This window comes from Sinocyclocheilus grahami, unplaced genomic scaffold, assembly GCF_001515645.1.
Source record: "Sinocyclocheilus grahami isolate Dianchi unplaced genomic scaffold, SAMN03320097.WGS_v1.1 scaffold550.1, whole genome shotgun sequence".
NCBI lineage: Eukaryota > Metazoa > Chordata > Actinopteri > Cypriniformes > Cyprinidae > Sinocyclocheilus > Sinocyclocheilus grahami.
Window position 1 is genome coordinate 82402 of NW_015505729.1, and position 15659 is coordinate 98060.

The 15659-nt window shown below is 37.9% G+C and overlaps 1 protein-coding gene across 1 annotated transcript in view; it reads right to left on the reverse strand.

Moving 5' to 3' along the window:
• csmd2 (CUB and Sushi multiple domains 2) overlaps window positions 1–15659 on the reverse strand; it is a 294566-nt gene that overhangs the window by 68422 nt on the left and 210485 nt on the right. The window contains exons 26-30 of the mRNA XM_016238904.1: window positions 15425–15616; window positions 10461–10599; window positions 10065–10252; window positions 6463–6657; window positions 6019–6135 (exon numbers count right to left, since the gene is read on the reverse strand). Coding sequence (XP_016094390.1) covers window positions 6019–6135; window positions 6463–6657; window positions 10065–10252; window positions 10461–10599; window positions 15425–15616 — 831 coding nt within the window. The remainder of the gene's footprint in view (window positions 1–6018; window positions 6136–6462; window positions 6658–10064; window positions 10253–10460; window positions 10600–15424; window positions 15617–15659) is intronic.

Sequence of the window (15659 nt, forward strand, 5' to 3'; positions counted from 1 at the left end):
CTGCTTCCACAACATTTGGCTTGACCCAGACAAAATACAGATAGGCTCTCCTCTGCTAATTCACACTCTGTAGGAACCCCAAACTGGCCAAACGACCTCCGTGTTTTATGGATCAAATAAAAGGGTCCTGTGGTCAAATAGAAGCTGCTGGGGTTATATGAGGGGATATCCATCTATAGCCCTGAAAGAAGGGCAATACAGGTCAAAGTCCCTTTCAGTTTACTCGGCGGCCAATTTGCAATTTGCAAGTCCAACTACTTAAATGTGGGGATACTGAAATCACAAAACCATAACATTTAAAGCAGCAATAAAATAAGACATGAACTGTCCCATAAATGTTGTTTATTATGCTCAAATATCATTAAAACAGGGCATATTTCAGGTTGGTCCAGCCGACATGCATGTGCAGTCTTCTATGCATACTGTTTTTATGGGAACTGGAGTATCTAATGACATCTGGAGTGATGTGACGACCAATTGACGATTGCATCTTTTATTTAGAAGGCAAGACTTCCACTATATTGTACAGAATATGAGTGAACCATCTTGTGGAATGTGAACCATCTTATACTATATGTAGTATATATTAGGGGGAGTCGTGGCCTAATGGTTAGAGAGTAACCAAAGGTTGTGGGTTCGAGTCTCATACCGGCAGGGATTGTAGGTGTGTGTTCCGGTGTGAGTGTGTTCACTGCTGTGTGTGTGCACTTTGGATGGGATAAATGCAGAGCACTAATTCCGAGTATGGGTCACCATAAGCACATATGCATTCTATTGGGTTTTAAGATGAATATACATTCACTGTAACTCATCGTCCTAACTAATTGTGACATAAGTTCTGAGTGATAAATCAAGTCAACCAGAACGCATTCTGTTTGTATTTTTGACCAATGAGTTACTGTTGGTGCTATCCAGAATGATGCAATGAAAATAGATACCAAGAAACAACCCAAAATTTGCTGTTGGTGGCTGTGATTTAGCCCTTTATGCCCTTGCATGCCTGATTCAGACATGGTGTACTGGATTGGATAATCTCATTAGCCCCTGTAGATGCTGAAACTGCAAAATGTAGTTCCAAAAAGCATTGACAACCATTCAAACATAGCTGTGCATTCAGATTATTTTGTAAACAACATAAATATTGCATTTTAAAATATATATATATATATATTAGATGATTTTACAATGCCTGATGTGTTTGCAAGGCTGGTAAACACATGAAAGGATTTCAATTTCTCCCTGTCTTTGACATCTCTTCTCAGGATAATTGCTATTAGTGTTCTAGATACCAAAATTTTGACTTTGATATGATACCTGACTAAAATATCTTGAATACTACTACTGAACCGATACTATGAAAAAAAAGAATAAAAAAAAAGGTAAAGAGAGAAATCTCTCACTTGACCACACAGGCCTATGGTGAGCAACAACCAGGTAATGACTATGATACAGCCGAGCCTACAAGCATGTATAGATCTTTGCAACATTGGTAAGTTAGCTTAGGGCATTTGGTAGGGGTGGGAAATACCATATGATATTATTCAATGCTAGGAGTAATTTTATTTCACAATAACAATTTACATCATGATATAGTCATTTTTGTTATTAATAATAAGATAACATAGATGCGCGCAACAGATAAAATAACAAATACAATAAAACAAAGACCCAAATTAAATAAACTGTGTTTTTAGGTACAGTAGGTCTATTTAACAGTAGCATTCAAGAAAGAGATGATCCGGAAACTGAATAAAGTAATCAAAATGTAAAAGTAAAGCACTGCATAGTCTTCACTATATGAATGAAACATACATACATTTATCCTTATTAAAGCTAGTAAAGTTAGTCAATATTAGTGAGTGATTTTATATTTTTCTTGATTAACAATGTAGAGACAGACAGCAGCAAGAATATTAGTCTACTGTCACTTTTAAGAGCTGCATGGACCCAATTTATTGACACACACACGCGTTTTCTTTCTCAGCTGTTTTTGTTCATTTCAGTCATAAACCAAGAAGGGCATTTTAACATAATTGTGTGTGTATTTGACCGCTGAAGCACAGTAACTGCTGAAAGAGATCTGAACTCGGGATTGTATGCTGTCTGCGAGAGAGAGGACTCCCATGCACGTGCTTCAGGTGTGTGATCGCACGCGAGTTCTTTTTCAAGGTTTATTGCACTTAACTCTTTTTATCATCAATTATTTTCTCATTCATGCATGTTTCTCATTCACTCCTAAACTGTCGATAACTTTAAGCAGTGCTGCGCTGACATATAAAGTTTGGCACAGCCAGTGTTTATGCAGGGAGCTGAAGCAGAGCGCTGAACACACACTGTCCTGCTGTCGCACGTCGACGCAACTCAGAAAATACGTCTTTTATTAAAACACTGTCATTCTTAAAGTACCGGTAGTAAAATGAGGAATCGTACTGTTTTTAAAAGTGGGGTATCGCGATACCTTTTTAGTACCGGTATATCGTGCAACACTAGTTGCTATTGAAAGGTTTAGGACTGTGTGCATTTCCTGAGACGCCATTCAAATTACTGAGATAAATGGGAATACTAACAGTAAGCGTTCCCATTACACTGTAGACTTCCTTGGTTGTAATGCCACATAAGTTCATGAATATTACTGTGTGTATGTATAGTATGTTTACACATGTGCTTACTTACCATAGTCTTTCGGCACAATGACGGAGTACAGGCAAGTCCTGCCGCTGCTGTAGTTTCCAGGATAACCAGGGGAGAGCACCACCCCCTCCAACCCTGAATACTGACCACCGCACAGAGCTGAGCAAGAGGGACAGCCACAGAAAGAAAGCATTAGAGACTAATATTCTGTCCTCCCCATCTTCTCTCTGCCATTCCCTCATTCTGCTGATTAAATTACTTTTCTTGTCTGATTCCTGAGCTGCCCTGCTAGATGTCCCCAGTGTTTGCTGAAGTGAAATTGCAGTGTGTTCAAAGTATTCCTTCAAGGTTACATTGCAAAGTTGAGCCTTTGCTTATTTCCAAGGGAACGGCAGCAGATGTGACAAACACCAGGTTTTTGACAATGTAAGAGCATATATGGTTACTGAACAAAAGCTTGAACAAAAATTTGTGTTGCGTTTTTACCTATGCAAACAGGTTTTGGTTTGTTCCAGCCGGGCTTGCCGTCTCCCCCCATGATGCAAGTGAGAGTGGCATCTCCCTCCAGCGTATAGCCGTTGTCACAGTAATAGGTGACAGTTGCCCCCAGCTTCAGCTCAGTACCAACACGAGTACCATTACGCACCATGCCTGGCTCAAAGCACGACTCTCTGGGATTTTCTGTTGAGGAAAAGAAACAGAAAGTATGGTGAGAGGGATAAAGAAGAAAAGGCAGGAAGATATAATGATTTATAGTTATTTGTGAAAGACTGATAATCCAGTGTGCACAGGGACCTTTATATATACACATACTCGCCAAACAGCTAATGTAAGTAAAAAACTGGCTTTGTCGGGTAAATAATGTAGTCACTCGCCAAATGGTGAGTGATTTTATTTGGAACTACAGTGTAACATGTTTCAAATCTAAGACATGCAAATCATATACTAAATAAAACATCTGTAAAAACTTTTAATGACATAATAGTCTTCTCATATCCAGTGGGTATAGAAAAGAATCACCCCCTTTAAAATAATCACATTTTGTTGCTTTGCAGCCTGAAATGAATACGGACACAGTTTTTCTTTTATCAAGCTCTATTTACTCAATGTAACTTATAACATCCAAAATGTGATTATTTTAAAGGTAATTCTTTTCTATACCCATTGAATGATTCTGCAAACATCAATCAAATTAAGTTTTCACATAATAATAATAATATTAGCAAGAAGAAGAAGCCTGCTTGTGCAGGTTGTGAAGAACCAACAGCTGTAGATACTATGAAAGGTCAGTACTGGAGAGGCTATGTTGAAATGTTTCTCAAAATAATCACAACTCAGACTCTCATGAGCTAAAAATAGAAGAAAAAAGACAGAGGAGGCTCTTTGTGTGAATAAGTTGTGTTCACTGCTGTGTGTGTGCACTTTGGATGGGATAAATGCAGAGCACTAATTCCGAGTATGGGTCACCATAAGCACATATGCATTCTATTGGGTTTTAAGATGAATATACATTCACTGTAACTCATCGTCCTAACTAATTGTGACATAAGTTCTGAGTGATAAATCAAGTCAACCAGAACACATTCTGTTTGTATTTTTGACCAATGAGTTACTGTTGGTGCTATCCAGAATGATGCAATGAAAATAGATACCAAGAAACAACCCAAAATTTGCTGTTGGTGGCTGTGATTTAGCCCTTTATGCCCTTGCATGCCTGATTCAGACATGGTGTACTGGATTGGATAATCTCATTAGCCCCTGTAGATGCTGAAACTGCAAAATGTAGTTCCAAAAAGCATTGACAACCATTCAAACATAGCTGTGCATTCAGATTATTTTGTAAACAACATAAATATTGCATTTTAAAATATATATATATATATATTAGATGATTTTACAATGCCTGATGTGTTTGCAAGGCTGGTAAACACATGAAAGGATTTCAATTTCTCCCTGTCTTTGACATCTCTTCTCAGGATAATTGCTATTAGTGTTCTAGATACCAAAATTTTGACTTTGATATGATACCTGACTAAAATATCTTGAATACTACTACTGAACCGATACTATGAAAAAAAAGAATAAAAAAAAAGGTAAAGAGAGAAATCTCTCACTTGACCACACAGGCCTATGGTGAGCAACAACCAGGTAATGACTATGATACAGCCGAGCCTACAAGCATGTATAGATCTTTGCAACATTGGTAAGTTAGCTTAGGGCATTTGGTAGGGGTGGGAAATACCATATGATATTATTCAATGCTAGGAGTAATTTTATTTCACAATAACAATTTACATCATGATATAGTCATTTTTGTTATTAATAATAAGATAACATAGATGCGCGCAACAGATAAAATAACAAATACAATAAAACAAAGACCCAAATTAAATAAACTGTGTTTTTAGGTACAGTAGGTCTATTTAACAGTAGCATTCAAGAAAGAGATGATCCGGAAACTGAATAAAGTAATCAAAATGTAAAAGTAAAGCACTGCATAGTCTTCACTATATGAATGAAACATACATACATTTATCCTTATTAAAGCTAGTAAAGTTAGTCAATATTAGTGAGTGATTTTATATTTTTCTTGATTAACAATGTAGAGACAGACAGCAGCAAGAATATTAGTCTACTGTCACTTTTAAGAGCTGCATGGACCCAATTTATTGACACACACACGCGTTTTCTTTCTCAGCTGTTTTTGTTCATTTCAGTCATAAACCAAGAAGGGCATTTTAACATAATTGTGTGTGTATTTGACCGCTGAAGCACAGTAACTGCTGAAAGAGATCTGAACTCGGGATTGTATGCTGTCTGCGAGAGAGAGGACTCCCATGCACGTGCTTCAGGTGTGTGATCGCACGCGAGTTCTTTTTCAAGGTTTATTGCACTTAACTCTTTTTATCATCAATTATTTTCTCATTCATGCATGTTTCTCATTCACTCCTAAACTGTCGATAACTTTAAGCAGTGCTGCGCTGACATATAAAGTTTGGCACAGCCAGTGTTTATGCAGGGAGCTGAAGCAGAGCGCTGAACACACACTGTCCTGCTGTCGCACGTCGACGCAACTCAGAAAATACGTCTTTTATTAAAACACTGTCATTCTTAAAGTACCGGTAGTAAAATGAGGAATCGTACTGTTTTTAAAAGTGGGGTATCGCGATACCTTTTTAGTACCGGTATATCGTGCAACACTAGTTGCTATTGAAAGGTTTAGGACTGTGTGCATTTCCTGAGACGCCATTCAAATTACTGAGATAAATGGGAATACTAACAGTAAGCGTTCCCATTACACTGTAGACTTCCTTGGTTGTAATGCCACATAAGTTCATGAATATTACTGTGTGTATGTATAGTATGTTTACACATGTGCTTACTTACCATAGTCTTTCGGCACAATGACGGAGTACAGGCAAGTCCTGCCGCTGCTGTAGTTTCCAGGATAACCAGGGGAGAGCACCACCCCCTCCAACCCTGAATACTGACCACCGCACAGAGCTGAGCAAGAGGGACAGCCACAGAAAGAAAGCATTAGAGACTAATATTCTGTCCTCCCCATCTCCTCTCTGCCATTCCCTCATTCTGCTGATTAAATTACTTTTCTTGTCTGATTCCTGAGCTGCCCTGCTAGATGTCCCCAGTGTTTGCTGAAGTGAAATTGCAGTGTGTTCAAAGTATTCCTTCAAGGTTACATTGCAAAGTTGAGCCTTTGCTTATTTCCAAGGGAACGGCAGCAGATGTGACAAACACCAGGTTTTTGACAATGTAAGAGCATATATGGTTACTGAACAAAAGCTTGAACAAAAATTTGTGTTGCGTTTTTACCTATGCAAACAGGTTTTGGTTTGTTCCAGCCGGGCTTGCCGTCTCCCCCCATGATGCAAGTGAGAGTGGCATCTCCCTCCAGCGTATAGCCGTTGTCACAGTAATAGGTGACAGTTGCCCCCAGCTTCAGCTCAGTACCAACACGAGTACCATTACGCACCATGCCTGGCTCAAAGCACGACTCTCTGGGATTTTCTGTTGAGGAAAAGAAACAGAAAGTATGGTGAGAGGGATAAAGAAGAAAAGGCAGGAAGATATAATGATTTATAGTTATTTGTGAAAGACTGATAATCCAGTGTGCACAGGGACCTTTATATATACACATACTCGCCAAACAGCTAATGTAAGTAAAAAACTGGCTTTGTCGGGTAAATAATGTAGTCACTCGCCAAATGGTGAGTGATTTTATTTGGAACTACAGTGTAACATGTTTCAAATCTAAGACATGCAAATCATATACTAAATAAAACATCTGTAAAAACTTTTAATGACATAATAGTCTTCTCATATCCAGTGGGTATAGAAAAGAATCACCCCCTTTAAAATAATCACATTTTGTTGCTTTGCAGCCTGAAATGAATACGGACACAGTTTTTCTTTTATCAAGCTCTATTTACTCAATGTAACTTATAACATCCAAAATGTGATTATTTTAAAGGTAATTCTTTTCTATACCCATTGAATGATTCTGCAAACATCAATCAAATTAAGTTTTCACATAATAATAATAATATTAGCAAGAAGAAGAAGCCTGCTTGTGCAGGTTGTGAAGAACCAACAGCTGTAGATACTATGAAAGGTCAGTACTGGAGAGGCTATGTTGAAATGTTTCTCAAAATAATCACAACTCAGACTCTCATGAGCTAAAAATAGAAGAAAAAAGACAGAGGAGGCTCTTTGTGTGAATAAGTGCCCTTCAAAGGTGCTTCAAATGAGCGCACGCAGATGCTTTCACCAATTCACAATCCAAAAATATGCCACAGCAACCTACATGCCCTGTGCAGCATGAACGGCCGACCCAGGGCATATTAAAAGTGACACTGGGCTAGATCAGGTCGGCTGACTACACAAAACAGTCCATCACCCAGCAGGACATGTATACGGTGCACACCGCATACTTTGGCCAAAATTAGAAATCAATCATTCTTACTACACATCTGCATCGCACAGCAAAAAATGGGTTGCATGCAGTTCTTATTGAGATATTACTTCCAAACATAGTTACACTGCAATGTTCGTTCTGATGCCGTTCCCTTCGTGGCCCAATAGCATATTGATACTGGCCGCAATCTGTATGCTGTGGCCGGCGCTCCAGACGGTCCATAACTCAGTTAATCTTCCTACAACTGGCTCCTCACCACTCTAACAAGACGAGTGCGGGACGGACAGTAATTAAGAGTGGACCACAGCCAGTCTTAAAGTCTAGCTCAGGTGTCCATTGATGAGGTTGCGTATTAGTGTGTGTTCGTGCATTTGGACATGACAAATGTTTGAGCTGGCAGGAAACACTCTGGACGAGCAATGGAGTGTGTATGTGTGTGTGGTGTTTATTTAACTGTCGGTCAAGCGTGCAGAGCCATGACCCACATATTGCACCTCAGAGGCCAATCAGACGCAGTTGGGGGTCTGTGAGAAGCTGATTGGTCTGTAAAGAGGTTGACAGCACCTGAAGCTCGTTCCAACAGCAGCGGAACGCGCAGATGAACCAATGTGACCCAATGTCAGACTGGCTAAACTAACACTTCTGTCAGGGTTAAGCTGAAACAAACACAATTTTTGTGTGTTTATGATTTGCTTCCACATTATTAGTTTATACTAATTCATTGTGAGGAGACTGGGGTCTGGAACTGGGGCTTTAGAAGTGCCACACACTGTGTCCATCTGCTGCACCAGATTGAGAGAATACTGTTCCTCATTCACCAAGCACAACAGAGGGTGATCTATAGAGCACGGTCTCTCTCTCTCTCTCTCTGACTCTGACCACTGCATGCCAGCGACGGCCATCAGTAGGTAGTGTTCTATTGTGGTTCACGTTAAGTTCATTGACAGAGACTGTAAAAAGCATGAATAACAAACATGGAGTGTAAAAGCATCAATGTGGTAGCTGCTGTTGTTGTTCTGAAACATTTGTCTAACTGGACGCCATGAGACCAGTGTTAATTTCACCATATTTACAAAATTAATAAATTAATTAATTTATACACTACCGTTCAAAAGTTTGGTGTTGCTTAGTCTCTTACAAGTATAAAGGCTGCATTTATTTGATCAAAAATACTGTAAAAACAGTACTATTGTGAAACATTTTTTCAACTTCTTTATTTTTTAAATATATTTTAAAATGCAACTTATTTGTCTAGTCTTTATTCTTCTGTTCAGTGGCACATGACCCTTCAAATATGATTCTAATATTTAGATTTGCCGCTCAAGAAACATATTATTATTAATGATTCATAATTTTTTTCCTCATTTGTAAGTCGCTTTGGATAAAAGCATCTGCTAAATGACTAAACGTAATGTACATGTTTAGTGTACATGTAATAATAACATGTAAATGTAATGTTAAACAGATGTGGTGCTTAACATTTTTGAGGAAACTTTTTTTTTTCAGGATTCTTTAATGAATAGAACATTAAAAACGTCATTTATTTTAAATAGAAATATTTTGTTACAATGTAAATGTCTTTAATGACACTATCAATCAATTTAACGCATCCCTGCTGAATAAAAGTATGAATTACTATAAAAAAAGACAGCAACTTTTTTGAATAGCATGCTACTTTTCCTTACTTTTTCCAAAAATAGGTAAAAGTGCCATATATGAATTATTATAGGAAACAGTATCAGTGCCTTAGTAAAACTGCACATAGCACAAAAACATTGTGATTTTGTTATTATTATATTAATTTTACATATATATCTTCACATTCTACATAATTTTCAACACAAGGAGGTCTATAAAGAAAAAAATAAGGCATTTATATAGATTTCTGATGGTTCACTGAGGCAAGGATCATAGAAGAATTGTGGCAGTTTTGTCGGTATCTCTGTTTTACTTGCTTGCCAAAGGCAAATTTTACCCTGTTTCGGACTCTTGGCGAGTACTGATTTGGGATACTGCTGTGTCTGATCGGACAAGTCTGTCATTTCATGAATAAACTAATAAGCCAAAGTGTCATCAAACAAAGTGAGGTCAGCAGGGCGCATACAGAGACAGCAAACTCACATTTGTTCTCATTTGTGCTGAGCCTTTAGTGTGACAGCAAAACATTGATCAAATGTCAGCTTTAGTGAGTGCATTCTGGCTTTTCATTTTCATAATTCTTCTCTAAACAACTGCGAGAAGTGCCACGGGTCGATAATTATATGCTACATGAAAGCGGTACGAGCAGGAGGGGGTGATCAAGGCAACAGTCAAAGTGCTGTTGCAGTACGGCACACTACAGAAACAAAAGCACAAAAGTCAAAGAACAAAGACAAATGGAAAATTAAGGTAATTCTGATACTACTTTTTAACAAAATTCTCATGCAATACAGGCACAGAAAGTTCCTACAAAATGGGAAAGAATGCAACTTATTCCTCCCACCTCAAGGGGGCAACATACCAGTGTACTGCAGGACAAATCCATTGCTGCTGAGTGAGGCGTCACTGCGGAAGGCCATGAAGAGAGTGTTGGAGCTGCTCTCAATGCGCTCAGGGACGTCCGTGCCATAAAAGCTGCCCAGCAGAGGGCTGAGAGAATCAGGCCCATCGTAGACGTGCAGGAAGTCGTAGCTTGGCTCTAAACTAAAGCTAGTGGGAAGAAGTAAACATGTATGCTATAACTATAAACAACCAGCATTGTTATTGTAACTAAAACTATTAAACTACTATTAAAATAGTTTCCGTTAATTGAAATAAATCTAAAATGATAAATATTAGAAAAATAACACTGTATAGTATAATATGGTAATGTAACTACAGGAAAATGGGAGACTTTAGTTTTAAAAAACAATCTTACTGATTAAAAGTGAGTGATATGATGTGATCTGGCATTACTGATACTGTCCAGTCACATTCTCTGCCATGAGGATAAGGCTCTGGGTATTCCGGGGACAGGATCAGTCCACTGGGACCAGTCAGATTGCCTCCACATGGAGCTGCAATACAAAAGGAAGGAAAAAGAAACAGTGGAAATTGAAATACTGAACATACTACTTGCACTTTCAAAATGTGGGTCTTTAATGCTAAAACTTCATCTAGAACAGTGGTTCTCAACCAGGGGGCCGGGCACACAAGGGGGCCTCTGCAAACTTCCAAACTAAGCCTGAAAAACTTATAGATCAATACAGTATTAAAAAGTCATAAAATATCAATTTAATTAGGTAGAAATTTATGGAGGACCAAACCTGCAGAAATAATACATAAATAAATAACAGGAAAATAAAGAAATAAACGACTCGATAAAAACAAATATAGTTTATTTGTAATAAAATGTAATCCTGAATTTATTTTTATGACCTTTTTCTTATATGTATTATTTTCTGTATTTATTTTTATTCTTTTGAAGTTTTATTTACTTATCATTTATTTTTATATTTATTTATGTATTTATATATTTTAAATGTATTTATTCATGCGTTTATTTATTTTTTATATTTATTTATTTATTCCCAGATTAATTTATTTATTCATTTATTTATTTTTACTTTTCTGTGTGCAGCATGGAAATGAGGGAGGCGGTCTTTGCGGAGCTCCGGTGAATCATTGGTTGAGAGAGCTCCCGCAGAAGCGTCAGATCAAACTAGAGATCGGAGTTTGTGGGATCAACTGCAGAGTTGCAAGATTTTTTCACAGATTCACATTATTATGTCGAATTACACAGAGAAAATCGTGACTCCCAAAAGCATTGTGCGCCTAAATGCAGTCGTAAACCAGTTGCACCAAAGGACCTAGGTAGACCTATGGTCTACTCAGGCTCACAATGCTTTTTGGAATCGCGGCCCACTGGCAGTTGACGTCTATATTCGCAAGTTTAGGGACCATCTCTAAAGTTAAATACGACATTGGTATACATGATTTTAATTTCAATAGCATTTGAAGAGAATGACTTACCGTTACAAAACCAATTGTAAAGTGTTCATCTACGAATCAGGTATATTTAGCAATAGTTAGATATAATTTGACAGTTTATTTTAACAAAATATCACAAATCTAATGTATGTCGTATGTAACTTTAGAGACGGTCCCTACACTTGCGACTATCGAAAGTCCAACGTCAAGCCAACTTTATGGCAGTGGGCCGCGATTCCAAATCTTTGATGCAACTGTTTTACGATCAACTTAATGCTTTTGGGAGTGTTTTCTCTGTAATTACAAAATGAACACAAGCCTTAGAAACCTCTACCAAGTGTGTCTAGAGGCGTCATCAAACTAGAAACTCATCAACGACGTTGATGGACTTAATGATGAAACTGTCAGGATAAGTAGGTGAATTAATTTGCTATAAAATAATTCGACATAACGTGAATCTGTGAAAATATCTTGCAACTCTACAGTTGATTACACAAACTCCGATCTCTATCGTTAGTTTGCTCTGACCTTCTGCGTGAGCTCTCAACCAATGATTCACCGGAGCTCCGCAAGGACCGCCTCCCTCAATTGCACACGGAAAAGTAAGAAGAAATAAATGAATAAATAAATCTGGAAATAAATACACGTGGGAATAAATAAATGCATACATAAATAAATTATATTAAAATAAATGCAAAAATATATACATAAAATAATATAATACATAAAGGAAAAAGTAATAAAAAAAAATTATAATTCAGGGTTACATTTTATTACAAACTAAATTAGTTTTTATCAAGTCATTTATTCCTTTATTTATTTTCCTGTCATTTTATTTATTTATCTATATATTTATTTGATTTTAATTTCTGCAGATTTGGTCCTCCATAGAAATTGAGTAAAAATGATTTATCCTCATCCAGTAAAAATGGGAAAAGTCATGGGACCTACAAATATTATTGTTCACAAATAAGGGACTTGGAGTCAACATAAAACCCAGATGATGTAGAACTGTGTTTCCCAACATTTTTTTTAGTCGCGGCACCCTTTGGAAATTTTAACAAACTTGTGGCACCCTACAAAATTAATTTTATCACAATATTTGAATTTCTAACTTCAATATGATAATTTAGATATTCGGTACAACAGGGAAGAACTGCAGAATATAATGTCATACAGATATTTTTTATATTATTAAAAAATGTTGTCCATCAATGGTGATAATCAGTAGGCTAATTTCTAATGAAGAGACCAATTTATATGACAGATTTTAATGTAGGCTTTTATACATATGTAAACATTGTTTAATTACCATTATAACTAGCTATCTCACAAATTTTTGCTCACTCAGTGTTTTTTTTATTTTACAGTTGGGTAATTTTGGTGCAGTAGCACGAGATAGCTTGATTTCAAACTTTGAATTGAATAAAAAATGACAAGTAAGCAGTCAGTAATAAAATAAGAACAAATAAAGAAATTAATAATGATAGCACAAATAAAAAATAACGATAGGCCTTCGAATTAAATAAATTGCTTTTTAGTGTTTCAGGTAGGTCTAACAGTAGGGTTAAGATACTTACATTTTTATTTTTTTTTACCAATTATCCAAATAATGTTTAGTCCTAGAAAGCTATTATCAGAACACGTGAGCATAGCATAGCGGTTAGCAGATCAATGAATGAGAGGGCAGCGTTACCAGAGTTGCCCATATACCACACCATGTTACAACACAGTAGGGCTATTGCAAACAGAAACAATACTGTACTACATTGATGTTTCCTGTCGGCTCAATTTTTGAGTGGACTTTGCTGTTCCGATGAGCATGAACGGTATACGAGTGGACCGACTGAGCGGAGCGCACACACACGCATAGAGCAGGATAATACGCAGAGCGTCACACCACGTGAAAGTGAAAACTGAGCAGTGAACTAATTTTCGGCAGCCGAAATTTCGGTGCATCTCTAATTATTGGCGACATCAGAAATGGATATTATATAATAGATGCTCTTTTGAACATTTTAGCAATTTAAAAATATTTAAAAAGTATTTTTTACACGGCACCCCTGCTCTCGACAGACGGCACCGCAGGGGGGAAACACTGATCTAGAACATAGTTGTAATTTTGCTTTATTGAGATAAACACTTCCTGTTTTAACTATTAGCAAATCTGTAATTATCTAGACCCAAAGATTATTAAGTAAATTAAGTCATGTGCTCAACTCAGCAGTTGCAGGTTTTTAAAAGAAAACCTGGAACAGGCAAACATCTCCAGTGTTTTGCCTGTGGTTTAGGTTAACATTAACACAAACTCATACTGAGTTTAATTGAACAAGGCAACCTAATTATATTATAGTTAAGACTGGCTATTAACATAAAGTGGCTTTAATTCACAAAAGAAAACGCCTCAGGTCACGTATGTAACGCTAGTTCCTCGAGGAAACGAGACGCTGCGTCGAGAAACGCTAGGGGAACGGCGTTCAGCGTGACGGGCTCTGAATTTCGTGTGTAATCAGACCAATAGATGGGCGAGACGTCACGGCGGGTGACGCACCGCTACGATGCCGGGCGGTGACTGAGAGTGGTGCTCGCGGGAGACCGCTGCGCCCTGTAACTCCGGCAGGGTTAGCAGATTGGTCTCCTGAGGGCACTGAGGCGAGATAGACACCGTGTAATGCGGCTGACTCAGCATGCTCCGCTCCCAGGCAGACAACGCACAAACTGTGTGTATCCGCCCCCGTAATGAAACGCGGACAGGGAGGAACACACGGTTTGAAACGCTGGCTGCCTTCGCCCATAGTCAAATGACGTGACTTGTCATGTGCTTTAGACATACTTGTTTTCTTTATTTCTAGCCCTACGGGACAGACAACACCAAATATGACTCACAGACAGATATCAGAACGACACACACACAGAGCGCTTGCTGAATGACAAAAAGCTGACGCTGGTCTCACCGCACGTGCTTTTATAGCCTCCTGGTCATTACATCACCCGCCGTGACGTCTCGCCCATCTATTGGTCTGATTACACATGAAATTCAGAGCCCGTCACGCTGAACGGCGTTCCCCTAGCGTTTCTCGACGCAGCTCGAGTTCCTGAAGAGGAACCAAATACTGCTGCCCCTAATGTCCACAAAAATCATTTTCTGGGAAGTAGTGTGATGAAATCTTTATAATGTAGCTGCTGTAAGAGAATAGATGGTATATGGTATATGGAATAGATGGAACTAGGCCTTGAACAAAGGAAACTGAAAATAATTTCAATATGACTTGAATTGCATCATTGAGTGTTGAGCTCATTATATAAAGTGTGCTTACATGAGTTTTCAGAATGTTTCGGGTTTTCTGCAGGTTTGATGTCAACGGTATATTAGCATTATTAGCCATTAGCAAAACCAAAACTCTGTCAATATTCATTCTAGTTGCACTTTTGCTTGTGTGATACTGATCAATTTTATGTCTTTCTTTATGTGAAACTGATGGGACAGAGTATCCACCTTATTTTTTCAGGAAGTAAGCTATTTCCTGTGAATGTGGGAGTTTTGTGATTAATTTGGCTGCTATCAGTAAATTACTAGAGAATTAACAGTGCAGTAAATGGTGAAACTATTAGTGCAAAAAACATTAAAAAAAACTGTGATTGAGAATTGTGATTACAATAGTTATTTAAAATAATAAATTAAATTAATATGATAACAAATACCAGTTTGCACCATGAAGCAGCATAAGATCATAACTACATGCTTTCTACAGCAAAAAAATACTGGAAGCGTATGACATCAGAAGCCATGCACATTCAAGATAAAAATGCCTGCTCTTACATTAAAAATAAAGTGTAAAGATGGAGGGATCACTGTGGAAGTGTTGGTTGAGGAAGGGAGCATTTACATTTCTTAATTTGGCATGCTCTTACCAGAACAGGTGGGTGGATCAGGCTGCCAGAAGAAACGGTTGTTGATCTCGGTACAGGTGATTTTAGTCGCCCCCTGTAGGAGGTATCCGGGATCGCACTGGAACAGCACATGATCCCCTGGCTCTCTGCTGTCTCCTATGCGGGTGCCATTTGTTGGAATGCCAGGATCATTACAGGAAGTGGCAGTTGAAACTGCAGAAAGGAAAACATCCAGTTAGCAACCTTAACGTAATCA